The 17,132-nt window shown below is 41.6% G+C and overlaps 1 protein-coding gene across 1 annotated transcript in view; it reads left to right on the forward strand.

The window, feature by feature from the left end:
- Positions 1-17,132, forward strand: part of ADAMTS3 (ADAM metallopeptidase with thrombospondin type 1 motif 3) — a 212,538-nt gene that overhangs the window by 56,721 nt on the left and 138,685 nt on the right. Inside the window, exon 4 of the mRNA XM_075066075.1 lies at positions 12,504-12,660. Within this exon, the coding sequence (XP_074922176.1) occupies positions 12,504-12,660 (157 nt within the window). The remainder of the gene's footprint in view (positions 1-12,503; positions 12,661-17,132) is intronic.

Here is a 17,132-nt window from a genome sequence, read left to right on the forward strand (position 1 = left end):
AGCTAGGGGCTCCTTTATTGCGCTGTAACTCACCAGTGTAGCCAAACCCTAAGATTCTTCTCTGAATTTTGCTTATTACACATACAGTGTTGAGGCTGGAAGGGCCGACTCAACGATCCAAAGAAGAAGACTGCTGATGTCTGCCGACTCAACGATCCAAAGAAGAAGACTGCTGATGTCTGTCTTCTGTAATCTGGGCTTGGGTACCTTTGAATGAGTTTGATATACTGTACAGTGCTCACTATTAAACATTCGACACTTACAAACAGTTTCTACACTATAAGCTGAAATAAACAACTTTTATCTCATGAAATGGACACATTATGCACACTTCAGACCAACCTCCCTCCACTCTTGCTTTTTCCTGTTCTAAGGCTAGGGAAAACCAGATACCGTAGATACCATTGGCAAATCTTGGCTTTATAATGGTAGCCACTATAACTGTTCTGGCTAGCTACATGAACTGTTCTGCTCTCTGGTTGTCCTTACTGTCAGAGGGTGGGCTTTTGTAAAAGTTCAAAGAGAATTATGCTCCAGCTGTCTTTGTAATTAAGGGGAGTTGAACATCAGAATTCCTCAAATGCCTTTGAAAATTCCACCTAGAACGTTCCCCTAGTATTCAAGTTACTCATATCCATTTTTAATCTTCAGTCCATATCTCCTTCTTTTACTGCTCCAGATCGATTACCCTTTCCTCTTACACTAATATCCTTTGCATATTTATATAGAATCATGTTCCCTCTTAAACGCTGTTGATTTTGGCTAAATAAATGTAACGTCTCGCTGTAACTTTCCGTGTTAGGTTATTTTCTCTAGTCTTGGTATCATTTGGGATTTTCTTGTTGGTTTTTTTTTATTGTCTCAACGTCTTTTTGAGGTTAAAAAGTGCACAATGTTCTGGGTTTCGTTTTACCAGCATACAGTGTAGTAGTAGTGCATTTGCTCCTGCCTGTGAGACATGGTCGGCTTTACGCTGGTTTCCTGGAATTGGGTCCCGCACAGAAGAGGGCCCTGCACCCGCTCTGGGGGCCTTCGGTGGCATTTCAGAAGTGGGAGTTCCTTCCGTGCCACGGAAGACCTGGAGCAAACCCCTGCTGCTGAAGTGCCGCCGAAGCCCTGGACCCACTTCCGAGTATTCCAGTCAGGCCCCATGGGTCATAAAGCCGGCCCTGCTGTGAGAGATCCCTCTGCATGTACCAGAGTAAAACTAACCACTTTCCCAGTGTCCTTTTACTTTGACTCAGGAGCTGGTTCTTCTCTCATTTCAGTCAGTAGGGATTTTCTTTTCAGTTTTCATTCCGTCATTACTTCTGAATTATAGAAACATAGAAAGACAGAACTGAAAGGGACCTCAAGAAGTCATCTAAACCAGTTCCGTGTGCTGTGGTAGGACGAAGTAAGCCTAGACCATCCCTGAGAGGTGTTTGTTCAATCTGTTCTTAAAAAACCTCTAAGGATGGGGATTCCACGGCCTCCCCTTGAAAGCCTATTCCAGATCTTAACTACCCTTGGAGTTAGGTTAGATATTACAAAAACTTTCTAAATCTCCTTTGCTGAAAATTAAGCCCATTACTGCTTGTTCTACTTTCAGTGGACATGGAGAACCATTGATCACTGTCCTCTTTATAATAGCCCTTAACATACATGAAGGCTGTTATTAGGATCCCCTCAAGCTTCTTGACTCAAGACTACACGTGCCCAGTTTAGTCTGGGTTGAGGTGTGATGGAAGAGCTGCATGGGGAAGTGTTGGTCCATAAATCTATTTTGCATTATCTGCCTAGGTTGTATGACATCCATCACTGTACTCTCTGAGTGCCTCACAATCATTATGAGTTTTATACTTGTGGCAGCCCTTCGTGTAGGGTATGATTGTCTCCATTTTACAGATGAGGAACTGAGGCAAACAAGAGTAACTGGTTTGGACACCAGTTGTAGGGGAAACATGTAGGAAAGCTGAGAATTGAACCCAGATCTCCAGTCTCAGTCCAGAATGAAACAGTGCAGGTAATAGACTGATATTTATTTCCAGACCATACTCACACAAAGTTGGTATGGGTTATAAAGCTTCCTCATTTAGCGCTAATAGTTTTTGTTGTGATTTTGTTTGTCTATTTTAGATACTATAGAAAATAGTAATAATAAGCAGGTAAACTTCCTAGAATCACAATCTTTAAACTAAGCATTTGCATTAATTTGGCCGAATCATTGTACACGTTAAGATGTTGTTTAATTTACAAGCAAAGCAGTAAAATTAACAATGGTCCAGGGCTTCAGACTATTTTTTCCTGTATTTCCTCATGAATATGCTTTTGTGGAGAACTTTTTCAACTACATACCACTTCACTGAAACTCCACTGTGCTCTTTTCTTCAAATGAGTCTTTTACAAAAGGTGTTGTAAGCACCTGCTTGCTTTTCTCCACTGGCTAGGGCTTTGTGAAATGTTCTGTGTTGGAATGCAGAGTTTTTGGTGGCAATCAGCTGAAAATGTAATGGCTGTGTAAAGGTGGACTGTATAAACCCAACCTCCTACCTCTCCATCTGCTTGGAAAATGGCAAGCTCCTTTTATTGATCCTTTTTTTGGAAAAGGTTCCTCAGGACAAAAGCTGGATTCTGCATTTGCACTGGCAGTAGACTGGAAAAATGTAGCTAAAACACCGAGGTTGATGATTTGTGTGTGATTTCCACTAGAAGAGAGATCTTGTATATTTACAAATTCACCTTATGGTATTTTTTAGTTGTATATGCCATTTAAATACAATAAATAAATACATGGAGATATACCTATCTCATAGAACTGGAAGGGATCCCGAAAGTTCATTGAGTTTAGCCCCCTGCCTTCACTAGCAGGACCAAGTACTGATTTTGCCCCAGATCCTTAAGTGGCCCCCTCAAGGATTAAACTCACAACCCTGGGTTTAGCAGGCCAATGCTCAAACCACTGAGGGTACGTCTACACTGCACGATTATTTCGAATTAGCTTAAACCGATATTACAAAACAGATCTAATAAAATCGGTTTAGCGCGTCCACAGTGGGATCCCGAATCGATGTTTGCGTCCACGGTCCAAGCTACCATCGATTTCAAGAGCGGTGCACTGTGGGTAGCTGTTCCTCAGCTATCCATAGTTCCCACTTCCGTGTTGAGAGCACAGTGCTGATGGGCAGAAAAACATTGCCCTGGGGTGCGTACAGCCTCACCCTCCCTTTGTGAAGGCAGCAGACAACCTTTGCGCCTTTTTCGCGGAGTGCATTGAGCAAACGCCATGAGCACAGCAATCTTTCTTTTTTTTCACGTGGTGGGGGGGGGGATAAACTGAGGAGCTGTTCCCGACCACGCCAGACACGTGTTTTGAACCTACAGAATTGGGACTCAGCCAGAATGCAATAATTTCAGAGACTGCTGTGACTGTGGATAGCTGAGTCCTCAGTACCCCTCTCTCCTTGATAGCGTCCATTTGAGTCTGCTGGCTCCGCTACGCTTGTCACGCAGCGCTGTGTGTATCTGGAGTTTTTTTATCAAACGCTTTGCATTTCGTGCTCTGTAACGAGCTGGATACAACAGATTTGTCTCCCCATACAGCGATCAGACCTAGTATCTCCCGTACGGTCTATGCTGGAGCTCTTTTCGATTTCAGACTGCATCGCCAGCCGTGCTGATCAGAGCTCCACGCTGGGCAAGCAGGAAATGTAATTCAAAAGTTCTCAGGGGCTTTTCCTGTTTACCTGCCCGCTGCATCCGAGTTCAGATTGCTGTCCAGAGCGGTCAGTGCTGCACTCTGGGATCCGCCCGGAGGCCAATAACTCGATTGTCGTCCACACGAAACCTAATCCGAGTTATCGCTATCGAATTTCAGCGCTACATCCTTCGTTTGGGAGGAGTTCCGAAATCGATTAGGAGCCGTTTAACTCGATATTAATGACGACGTCGTGTGAACGGATACAGCGTTAAATCGGTATATCGGCCATTAAACCGATTTAAAGTCGCAGTGTAGACCTGGCCTGAGCTGTTGTAAAGCTTAGTGCAGCAGTTGAGCTCGATTTATATCACGTTAATCTATGTAAAACTGGCTGAAACATAAGGTCTTGATTAGAGAGAAGTGAAACAATTCAGAAAAATGTAGATATATCTGAAATTGTGTGAGGATGATCAATTCCCATCCAAGAAAAAATCCGGTTGTAAAAGGATCAAGAAAAGAGAGTGAGAGAGAGTACTGAATAAACAGGTTCTGCAATTTATTTATATAGCTGTGAATTCTCCGTTCTTATCCATGGACATTCTGCTTCACCAACCCTAATTTCCTCTTTATTGTGTGGGTTTTTAAGTGTCACTTACTAAAGCAACTCAAACCATTAATATTTAAGAATAGTTGAGTATCAAAACAAAATTCCCCCCTTCACTTATACTCTACATCTGTTAAACTCTCTTTATTTCTATGGCACATGGACAATAAAATGCTTGAAATGTCCCAGCTTTATGCATGTTAAAAATTCCAGGCACCCAACTGTAATACTTTTTAGGTAATTTAGCTCCACCAGATATCATGGACTAGCTCCTCAACTGTGCCAGAGTTCTGCTCGTTGCATGTGAAGATGGAGGAAAGGTCTGAGCTGTTTTGAAAATCTAACTATAGGTGTCATGGTGGCAGCTGCTGGATGCTGAGCAGCTTTGAAAATCTGGCCTATTATTTAGGTGCCTTAGGAGATGTTACTCCTTTTTTGTTTTTGAAAATCTGGCTAATTGTAGATGGTAAACACTTGGAAATCTAGCTCTGAGCTGAAAAAAATCTGGCCCTCTAGGTCTATTTCTTTCATAAGTGTAGCACCGTTGACTTCAGTGGAATTACAGCAGTGTCAATGAGAGAAGAGTGTCTTTCTTTAATGGAACATCTATTTGAATGTAATAACATTACTGAATATCACTTAGTCTCTTCTATGACAGTTAGTTACATTCATTCAAGATTAAGGGCTTGATTCTAGTCTTACTTACACCAGCATAGATCAGGGTTAACTCTATTGAAGTCCTATGGAGTTTCCACTAGTATAAAGCTGGTCAAAGTCAGAGGAGAATCAGGCCCCAGATCTGTATGAATAAGCAAAGGTCAATATGAGACTTGAAGGAAATAATCAGGTTCACACATAATTGTCTAGTCCATGCAAGTGGCAGGTGCTGCTTAAAATTCCATCAGCTCCTGTTTTCTTCAGCCAGCATATCAGGGAGAGAGAAACATGGGGACCACGTTCTACTTCAAGCAGTTCTGGCATGAAGGGGAGTCTGTTTTTTGTGGAGTTCTGCAACTGTACTGCTTGCATGGTTGGGAATCCATTCTGTCTGTGGGGCTGACTGCTCATAGCATGCCTTAGTTCAGGAGTTCTCAGCCTTTTGTACTGGTGACCCCTTTCACACAGCCTCTGAGTGTGACCCCCCCCTTATAAATTAAAAACACTTTTTTATATGCAGTATTTAACACTGTTATAAATGCTGGAGGCAAAGTGGAGTTTGGGGTGGAGGCTGACAGTTCATGACCCCCCATGTAATAACCTTGTGACCCCCTGAGGGGTCCTGATCCCCAGTTTGAGAACCTCTGCCTTAGTTAGAAAAGGGCATGTGAAGAGGGGAGAAGATCAGGAATTAGTACAGACAGTAAACTGTGCAGTACACCACAATCAGAATAACAGGGCTTCTAGCTCTCCCCTTTTGCAATGCAATTTCAGAGGTTGAAAATTCTCATGGAACTTTGCCAATATTTTAATAATTTAATTTTCCTTCATAGACAAAAGTGGATTTTTGGATTTTTGATTCTTTGGCTGTACTGTAAAGCAGTTTACTTGCACATATAGGTTGTCGGATACTGGTAATCTTTGGGGGATACATCATAAAGGGATAGGTGGAAAATGATATGTGAGTAACAGGTAGACAAATGGATCAGACCAACTGTTCTGTATGCAATACCTTCCCATTTGTACCAACAAGGTGAGACTCAGGGCAGTGCAGGGCCAGCTGCAAAGCACACAAGTAGCCCAAAAGGCACAAGCAAAAAATCAGTTTCGACCTACAATAGAGGCAGAAAGATCAGACTAGAAAGGTAAATCAATAGGGCTTGTTGTGATCAGTGCTTAGGACGTTACCGTACAGTACCCATCTGAATTTTTTCCTGGGATGGGTGGCTAATGTGTAAGTGTACACCCATGTTGTCTCAAACTTGCCTTCTTTTGGCTTCGCCACATACCCTTTTGCTTTGCACTGCTCCTTGCACACTTTCAGGATGTAGCTGAACTTCAATGCCTTTTGCACCACAGTAGAATCTCCACTAGATGTGTTAGTAGTGCAAATGGTCTTTGTATGCTTGATCCCCTCCTATAACTAGCTTCTTACATTACCACAGAATAGAGCTTAATGTGTTTTCCCAGGTCTGCATTTGAGTTTTGTATATGGTGACCAGATAATCAGGACAGTCAAGGACCAATGGGTTTTGTGAGGGGTAACTTGGGTGGCCATACTGAAATGCATCTTTTTATCCTGGTTTCCATATAATCTGCTAATCTCCAATCTAGCACCAGCACCTCATTTTTGCTTGAAGCAATCCCATGACCTCCTCGCAAGTTCCCCCACAGTGGCTAGGCAGCAAGATGACTTTAGGCTGTGTACTCTTTGATACCATGTCTCTCAGTCCCTCTTTCTTGTAATATAGCCTGAAATTTGTAGAGAGACAGAGACTGGTACAATCTCCCTTAGAGAATTTGGTAAATTAATTAATATTTTTTAATTCCCATTACAAAAGCAATCAGTCCTGGATTCTGCCAGCCCAGAGCTGGACTCTCTAGCCAGGGTCCCTTCTGTCCTGAGGGAAGGTTGGCTGAGGTGACCCCACCTGGACTGGGCCATGAAGGTGAAACTGTGTTCTGCCCACAGAGAAGGCTGATTTCTGCAACAGGAGACTGTACTGGGGAGGAAGAAGGAGACAGACATTTCCTTAGGCCTTTGGCTTTTTTGGCTCCAGCTGCAGCTTCTGCAGTGCCTTGGAGTAAAAGCCCCTAAAAGGCAAATGCAGTAACATGACTGGGAATGAGGCAGGCAGATTGTTCAGATTAATTGTTAGAAGTTGGAAGTAAAATAGTAGAATTTCTCTCAGAAAAGGCTCTACCACGGAGAGGTCTGATTGAGGCTGACTTCTATTGTGGAGCCCTATTAGAGCTGTTGGAATTTCAGTGGTGGGGCATTTCCATGCTGCCATTGATGACTGGTCTGCTTGTGCCCCCAAAGCTGCGAGTGATCTGAAGTACCATTATAATGGCTCTCTGGGCCACAGCACGATGGAGAACACTTGTGCACAGATACAAGCCCTTTTGTGTGTGGGCACAAGGTGTGTTACAACAAGCCGGGCAGAGGCTTGCAGTCCTGGCATTCTCTAGTGTAGAGATGGCTGAAGTGCTTTGGCATGGGAGGGGTCTGCCTCCACTTTTAAAAAATGTAAAAAGTGAATTAAAAACACTTGAAAATGCTGGAGAATGAAGTCCTTTGTTCATCCACAGAATAAGAGCAGCAGCAGCGCTATATAAGCTTCTCCAGTGGGCTCCATCAATGTACCTCAAACGTTCTCTGGAATGAACACCCTTACAGGGAGAGTGGCTGGCTATTCAGTTCTTAGCCTCTCTGCCATGGTCGCCAGCAAGGGTGCTGGTTGCAAAGATGGTTTTTTGATGTGAACTGGATTAAGCGTATGACCTCATTTCTTGTAGGTAATTCAATGGTAATGGCTTTTGGTCACTACTGACCCAGGATGGATGTGAAACCGTGATTCAGAGATGAAAGGCTCTGTATCCTATTACTAATACTGTGACACAATCATGGACTGACACAGTATCAAGTTATACAAACAGGATACTGAACCTGTTAAGGTAGGAATGCATACAAGACTTACCAGGGTCTTTGTTTACTGCCACCCATTCCAGTTGTTCAGTGACTTTGTAACTCAACATTAACTGTTAGATTAGGAACACATTCATAGGATGCCATTAAATGCCAAGAAATGTTGTTAATAAAAAGGTAACGTTCTCATTGATTAAGATTTGCGTTACTAACTCTAAATCAAGGACACTGCATCAACTATTTGTGTGCAATCCAGATGTATGTCTAGGCAAGAACAGTATTGTGCATCTTTTATGGCAAATCTGGAATCTGCTACAGTTTGTGCCTAATGATAATGCAGTCAGAGTAGAATATGCTTTCTACATTGAGCTGCTGTTCTGCTTTGCCAGGTATGTTTGCATGGCAAGTCATCCTGAACCTATGCCATTTTCTTCTCTGTGTTTATACTATTTAAATTTGCATTTCATAATATCAGCTCAGATAAATTTTGCATGTTTATGTGAAATTGGACACTTGCTTTGGGTACTGTTGGCTTTAGAGTAATTAATTGTTTTTAAATGAACATTTCCCGCCCTTTAAATAGCAGTGTTACTGGGGTGGCAGAAGATTAAGTTAAGTGGAGTGTTATTAGGTACAATAAATGAGTTGGGTTTTTTTGTGCTAGGTCTATCTTAAAAACATGGTTTATATTCTGTACATATAAAAAAAGGTTGAAATTTCACTTAATTTTTGCAATTTATTCTGCTATTCCTTGTACAAAAAGGCACACAGATTATGAATAATATAATTATAGGCACCTTTCTTTTTTGTAGATTTAACACAGAAAAGAAAAAACACATATTAAAGCTGGGAAGGGAAGCCAGAGTTACCTTCTGGATTTCACACTGCCTTTGGACACAGCTACTTTCAAACTGTAGGCAAACAGCTTTGTAGAAAATAGGTTATTTAAACAAAATGTGTGTGCCAAAATAAGGTCTTGCACCAGTATCATAGCAACTGTAGGCACAAACTTACTTTTGGCAAGAAAAATGGCAAGAAAATAAACCATTAACATGCAAAGGGACTTGTTCATTCCCAATCTAATAATGCTGGTTATCCACATGAAAGGGAAAAATCCATGTGATGTTACTTGACTTATTCCAACCTAAAAATCACAATGATTACTGCCACTCATATAATAAAAATAAAGAAAAAATGAAACAGTAGTATTTACAGTTACTTAAATTCCATAATATTTAAGTAATGTGTTATGCATAAAACTGAATAAGTGATGGTAACATTATTATATTATATTATACAAGTGAATTCAGTCAAACCATTTCAACTCCCCCCTGAAAGAATGATGTAGGCAAAATATGTGGTTTGGCTCCTGATCCTTATGCACTGAAGTAAATATTCTTCATGCAGTAAAGCATTTTGGAAACTAAAGCTATCTATAAGAATAATCAAATCACAATGACTTTGTTGCTCAGTATAAATGCTATTGGAAAACATAGATATTTCAGATAAGTTTTATTGATGAGCATTCATGATTGCAATTGATACCACCTTTCATTTCCTTTAGACATTTCTCTCCAGTAAGTAGTATAGGGTCCAATCCTGATACTACTGGACACAAGGGTTGCCAGGTTTGATTGGATGTATTCCTGGAGGTTTCATCACATGACATAATCTTTAATTCCTGGAGACGCCAGGACAATCCTGGAGAGTTGGTGACCCTAGACTGTACTTATTGCTGTTTAAAGGTGAACCCACTGATTTCAAGGTACAGCAGTGAAAACCAAGTAGGAGATCCAGCGTGCTATACATTCTCATGGATATAAGAATGCTACTTCTCAGTACACCTCCCATTCTTCAAGTTCTAAGCAAAAAAGCAGTGCTAGGTGATAAAATGTTCATGACACTTCAAGGGAATTTTTTTGACTTCTCAAATTTGTAACTTTTTTGCATTTTAAACCTTCACAGTTCATTTACATCTGACAGATTGAGACTGAGCTGAAATAATTTTTCTATTTTGTACAAAAACACATGGTGTCATGATTCAGAATTGAAATGCAAAGCTTTGGTTTATGTTGGAACTCTGTCCTTGTGCACATCTGCAAAATTACTGATGGGGAGGGGCTGCCTTTGAGCCTTCCCGATCTTGTGCTGCTCCGGCGGCTGAAGAGGCATCTGATGTAACTCCCTGGGGCCTGTCTAACTTAAAACTTTCTGGGATCCAGAATCTTCAGTGCACCTACCAGTCCCACCACACTTCTCACAGCAGGCCTTGTAAGCAGATCCCTGAAGAGAACTAGGGCTTTTGTAGCCTCTTCATGCTCCTTTGGCCCTTTTGCCCAGCTTGGGCCAGGGGGTTAGGCTCTCAGCCCAGATTATGAGTTCAGCTCCCAGCAGCTCCTATTCAATGCACCGCGATCTTTTGAGTATCCGGACCCAGTTGTTGATGTTGAGCACTTTCAAAAAGTCTGGGCCTAAATCTCATATTTTCCCATACAGTATATGTTCAGTGTGGTTACAGGCAGAGCCATAACTTTGAAATACATGGCTTACAGGCATTTAAATCCTCTGCCAGAATGTTACATCGAAAAGCTCTTTTGCACTGAATTTCTTTGGTTTCTGAAAAGAGGAGAAGAATAATCAATTTGCCACTCTCTAAGGATAGTGCATTGAAATAAATGCATATTGGTCCGCATGAGAGTTTGAAATGTCTTATTGGCGAAAGGCTTTGTCACACTATATTTCGTTTTCTAGGGGGGAGCCATACTCAAGTGTTAGCCTCAGTCAAAGCTTATTTCTGCAATTTTAAGAATGCCACTGTGCCTTTGCTCTCGCACGCTGATGTGACACCTGCGATGCGTAACTTAGTGACTTTATGGTTGGATCACAGCGAAGTTACACGTTATATACTGGGTTACGTTTCATCCAAATCTGGAGTGGATGCAGAAGGCTGCACCACGTTGACTGATTGGGAATTAATATAAGAGATTCTGCTCAGCTGCTTGTTTGCTTCTGTACTTATCTGTACATTTCTGTGCAAGCCTAGCATTAGGCTTTACTTGTAGAGGGGAGCTCTCAGAAATGCAGCTAGGCAAACACACATACCAGACCCAGCAGCTCCCAGGGATGCTGGACAGGCTGTGCAGAAAAGGTTGTACTTGGGGCCGTATTCCTTGTATTCTTTTCCTAACCCTCTCATTCTGCCACCTGAATCCTGCCTAATCTGGAACCCATCCCCCGCAACCCACATGGGGAGAAGGCCATGCTGAGTTCAGCTGAGAGGGGAGATGGTGCTGCTGAGGTGGCTGGTTTGCCCCCTACCCCTCACTCCCCAAGGAAGCACTGTGATCCAGGTGCAGAGAACCCCTCTGCACTTGGAGGGAGGGGTGCACGGCCTGCCCTGTATTCCCACATTTGGATGTCTCTGTGTAACTCAGATACTTGGGTGCAAAGTGACCAAGTCATACCATAGAGGCGAGACTATGGAACAACACTGAAGAAAGATTGGTTGCATAATGATTGTTTATAGTCACTTTCTTGCCTGATACATAAGTTTTTTATATAGGAGTTGATGGTTTATATTATGTCTTTGAAAGTAGGTGGCAAATTGCTCAAAATATAATTTCCCATTGTTTTTTCTCTGGTATCTCCAATTAGTCTTCATATGCGTGTTTTCCTCATGTTCACTGTGCCCAGTCACTCTGCCAAACAGACTACAGGCTGCTGCTCTCTGAGCTAAAGGAAGTTTGAAAGCTCAAGACTTCCCCCTCCCCCCCAAGAGGATTTTTTAAAGACTGTCTGACTTCCCTGTGATTACACTGCTTAATTCTCTCACCATTGGTTGCTGTGATTTACATTCAGGTGATCAGAAGATGACTTTTTACCACATGATCATGAACCTGATTCTCCTTTCACTCCTACCTGCCTGTTTTATGCTGATGTAACTGATTCCAGTGAGTTTAGTCTCAGTTAATACTAGTGTCAGTGAAAGCAGTGTTAAGACTTACATATGTAAGTCCAGTTCACAGCCCTCCCAAGAGAACGGTACAGAAAGGAGGGGTTTGAATGACCTGTTCACCCACAGGGATCAATAATTGTGGGGTTGAATGGCAAGCAGTTGTTTAAGGGGAGTGTCCAGTAAAATTAAGGTCCAATTCTGTAAGGTGTAGAGCACTTCCTGTGGGATGCTGAGCACCGATGAATTGAAGACACTTGGCACTGGATTCATCAAGTCATAAATATCTGTATTAATACCTAATTAATGAGTAAGACTGATATTTTACATACAAATACTAGAATTCCCGTAAAACTTGTGCCGTAGGCATGTATTTTGTTGTGGGGTGTGTGTGTGTTTATGTATGTATGACTTCCATTAATACCTATGAGAGCTTGTCTATGTACAGGTCAAAATGCTCAGTAGCCAGAAATATTCTCGATCCAGTGTAAAGCCCAAATGAAAACAAGCCCAACAATGATTTTGTTTTACTGTGCAGTAATCTGTCTATATTACATTCAGTTGTTGGCTATTGTACTCTTCACACATCTTTAAAATGTCAGTAGATGCTTATCAATTTATCGAGTCAGGAAAATGGATTTTTGACATACCTTGTGCTCTTCCTCTCCTCCCTCTTCACCAGGCTGGAATGATAAGAACTGATAAGGATGAATATTTCATTGAACCTTTGGAACGAGGCAAACAAATGGAAGAAGAGAGAGGAAGAATTCACGTGGTCTACAGGAGAACAGCTGTAACACAAGATCCTGGTGACATGCTCCTAGACTTCCATACGGAAGGTACAGCAGATGTCCATGATTGCTTAGAAATCTATTCCAGATAGCTATAGCTTCTTCAATTAACCATTGAAAAAAGCAATTTTGACTAAGATAGATAAAAAATAAAATAATGTGTCACTGAAATCTGTCCTCAGTTACATATACATAGTGTGCCCTAATGACGACAACAACAGGTGTTCATGCATATTTGAGAGCAGAACTTGGCCATGCATTTTTTTTAAAAGAAATGTTGCAAATACTTTGCTCTTTAGAAGCCTGATCCTGCCCTCGTTAAAGTCAGTAGCAAAATTCCTGTTGACTTCAGTGGAAGCAGCAGTGCGCTCTACATAATTTGAGAAGATTTTGTGGGATATTTCATGTAACATTTCACTCACATTAATTTAATATCACACACAGCTTACAAAACTGTTGTTTAAACTTTTGGAGTTTTGTTTCTTTTCCCTGTAATAGCTATGTTGTACAAATGGCTGTGATTTTTAAACCCTCTACTGAATGTGATTAATGCATTTCAAAATAATTGGTTTGATAGGATGTGTTTTGACATAACCAAGAGTTGCCCTCCGTTTTCAAGCCAATGTCGTTAGTCCATCTGAAAATAATTATTGTGCAGTCTTGTCTGTTAGACTTTTTTTCTCTTTGCCTTTTTACAAATGCTTGAGGGCCCAAGACACAGAGGAGCAAGTAGCAACTTCTTTTTTTTTCAGATAAGGCTGGAAACATTGAGGTGGAGCACAGGCTAGGGATTTTAAAAAAGGCTTTTGTTTTTCAAATGTATCAAGAAACAGCTTTTTGATATTAGTGAGCTGTCTAATCCAGGACTTCTCAACCTGGGGGGTAGAGAACAGGTTTCAAGGGATTGGGACTCCACTCTTTCTCTTAATGTTTAGAGCAGGGATCGGCAACCTTTCAGAGGTGGTGTGCCGAATCTTCATTTATTCACTCTAATTTAAGGTTTCACGTGCCAGTAATACAATTTAATGTTTTTAGAAGGTCTCTTTCTATAAGTGTATAATATATAACTAAACTATTGTTGTATGTAAAGTAAATAAGGCTTTTAAAATGTTTAAGAAGCTTCATTTAAAATTAAATTAAAATGCAGAGTCCCCCAGACTGGTGGCCAGGACCCAGGCAGTATGAGTGCCACTGAAAATCAGCTTGCGTGCCGCCTTCGGCACCCATGCCATAGGTTGCCTACTCCTGGTTTAGAGGAAGGTGGGGGAGCCAAACATTTTCCTGTTGTAAGTTGTGTGGTGGTACAGTATGGAAAATGTGAGACCCACTGCTCTAAACCACCGATTGTTGAAATGTCTAGCTGTGGAATACATGTTCATGGACAGAATGGGAGAATAGTGGTTATCTCAATTTGACTCTCTTGAAAATTTCAAGAGATTCTTATTTTCATTTTGACACCACAGTTTTCTTATTAAAGGGTAGGGAAAACTTGTTCCCTTTCAATGCTCTAACTTTTCTCCCCATCATCTTTCCGTTTTCCATCCTCCCCCAATTGTATATGCACCCATACCCCAATAACAAGGCATAAATCTGTGCTTGTAATTAATCAAGCCATGAGAGGTACTGCTTATGGAAATGGAAAAACCAAGGTAGGTAAAATCTTTGGCAGGCAGAAAACAAACACTGCTGCACAGCAAGTTGTCACAGAATTAAATGGTTCATTGTGGATTGGCAGCTTCTCTCAAAAAGATAGCGGCTTTATACCTAATCCCAGCTGGTTTCTACCAAGTTGAGCAGCACCTTACCTCTTACCGAGCATCACAGGCTGATTTACACAGAAGTAATGGGCTCAGCAGCACCGCATTGTATTGTAAACTATTTGCAAACCAGTCTGACTAAATCTGAAGAGGGTCAAAGCCAATGCATACTTGATGATAAAGGAGCAAGATGTGGAGCAGCTGGATCTGGTGAGTTTATGGAAACAAGCTCAGCATTGCATTCCCCAAGCAGCCCTCCTGGGATGCTAGGCGTGATCCATACAAGTCCGGTGATAGCTCAGGTTATTGCAAGCTTAGGAGTGTAGTAAACTCCACTCCATGCAGTTGTTGCCAGAGAAGGGGAAATGGGGATAGAGACTGGGGTCCCTCTGTTTTAAATAAACTGGAAAATTGGTTGCTTCATTTAGAGGCAGTGAGGGACTCCTGGGGGTAGTGTGCTGCAACCTGTTTCCTTTCTGACTGCCAGATGGTGGTGATGGGGTTGCCTAACTTAAGATTCCTCTAGCTGGCTGTCAGCCAGACAGGGAACACCACTATCCCTTCCTTTCTCCCCAGACCTGAAGTTCTTCCTTTGTATGTTCAGAACTTCTCAGAAGCCCACAGTCCCCAGCTGGGAAGGAATGAAAACTTGCTCCCATAGGAAGTGGAGGGGAAAAGTTGGACAATTGTGTAAGCAGTATCTAGGGGTCAGATGTGGAGGGGAGGGAAAGTGCTTTTCCAAGCACCGCCCACAAAATAAGCTCTGCCCACATGAGATGCTACTCGCAGTTGATTGCACAGATGTTCAAAACATTACCACGTGTGTTATCTGTGTTGATTGAACTTCTCCTCAGCAGGGTCTGAATACACATGTGGGCTGTACTGAGCTCCTTGTGCTCCTCTTCCTCTCAGTGAGGCTGACATGTTCCAATGAGCTTCTTGAGCTTGGTTCCCCTTTGGGGCGAGAAAGCCCTCTTAGGTTCCTTCAGTTTGAGTCCTTCTTGACTGGAAACTGGGGAAAAGTGGCAGTATTCTCCCAAGCCTACTGACTGGTGCAGCCAGAATGAGCCACCCCTTACAATAGCTTGTGTAGCTGTTCACAGTATGATTCCCCCCTTCATAAAATGGTGGTTCCCATTCCTTTTCTTACACGTCTTTATGATCAGAGAAACAGATAATACTTTAAAAGCCAAAGTGATTGTCATTGGGTATTTTGAGTTAGTGCCCCTGGAGATGAAGGGAGCAGGTCACACCTCTCAAGGTTTGTTTCAGGTTCTGCAAACTCAGGCAGACATCACTGTACCCGTTACACTCAGCTCATTGTTTTTGAACCCCTCTCACTCACCATAACAGCTTGAGTCTGACGTTCTGTTTAAAATGAAAACTTATGCTCTGGAGTCTAAGGCAGCATGGAAGAGGTTCCAGCCGAATCTAACCTTGATGATAGCGCAGTGAGGTGTTCTCTCTCTGGAAATGAGACGACCATGGAGTCTTGCTGGATCATGGAGTTCTCAACATCAGTGTGCCATGGAGGTTTCGGGTCCCATGTTTTGATCCTTTCCTAATAAAAAAAAAAAACAAAACCTCCAAAATAAATAAAACCTCTTTCATGGTAGTACTCAGAATCTATACATACTGATCACTCGGGCCGAGATTCCTTCTTGGTGTACCATATACATTGTCTTTATCACCTCTTGGATAGTGCAGAACCTTTCAGTTTAGAAGATCTTGTTCTCTGCCCCGTGTGGCACTTTCTAATACATGCTTTGACTTGACTACTTTTTTAGGATTTATACGGTACCTTTTTGTACCTAATTTTTTTGTTTCTTATGATATGATCTGCAAAATATTTCCCCCTTTAGTACCATAATTTTAAATCCATTATTTAATAACACTAAAATGCTTCAACTCTATTTGCCACTTAGTATCATACTGCACTATTTCAGCTAGACTGGTGAACATTTTCTGAATTTCAGATTTTTAATTTGGCAGGACCCAAAATATTTTGAATTAAAATTTGCAACCATTTTTAGTAGCAAACTCTTCAGTGCTGCCAGAACATGATCTGGCAGCGATTTTCAAGAAGAGCATACAGCCATACATTGGGGTGTATTAGTGGAGTTTTGTATTTCCCAGATATGTTATTTGGAAAAGGACACTTTTATTGTAGCAGCCCGTAATAAGCATTTCTTTAAATATAAGGTATCCGGGAAATATAATTCCCTATCCCAATTATTAAAATAAAATTCCCTTGATAGTGAAAACACTACCATCCCCTCCAAACTAGTCTGCATGCATAAAATCTCAGCTAGTCTTCAAGATGAGCTAACATGGAGTATGGGATGTATTTTGACCTGTGTATTTGTGTGTCATGCTGTTACCTTGGCTCTGCCAGTCAGTTTCTTTTTTGTGAGTTGGTAGACAGCACCAAAAGGACTGTCTGAGGTACAGATTGCCTACATGCCAGTAAGTCTAATTGCAGGTCTGTCAATCTTGACAGTGTCCCTTTAACAGCATCCTCTTAGCTTGACATTTTATTTATAACTACCCTTAATTACCTCCTTTAGGCAGCTTATACTTGGTAAGGTTTGCTTCCTTTCTTGGCCTACAAATTTGTAAGGTATTTGTTCATTTTCAGTGTAAGCTTGGCCTTCTACTCTCGAACAATCAAAGCATAGGAAGAAAATATCAACCCACTTACTGAGCCTTGCAGTAATATCTTGAAACAGTATCTCATGCTTGCAAGATTGCGAGACTGCTGTA

Source organism: Chelonoidis abingdonii, chromosome 5, assembly GCF_003597395.2.
Source record: "Chelonoidis abingdonii isolate Lonesome George chromosome 5, CheloAbing_2.0, whole genome shotgun sequence".
NCBI classification, from domain to species: domain Eukaryota; kingdom Metazoa; phylum Chordata; order Testudines; family Testudinidae; genus Chelonoidis; species Chelonoidis abingdonii.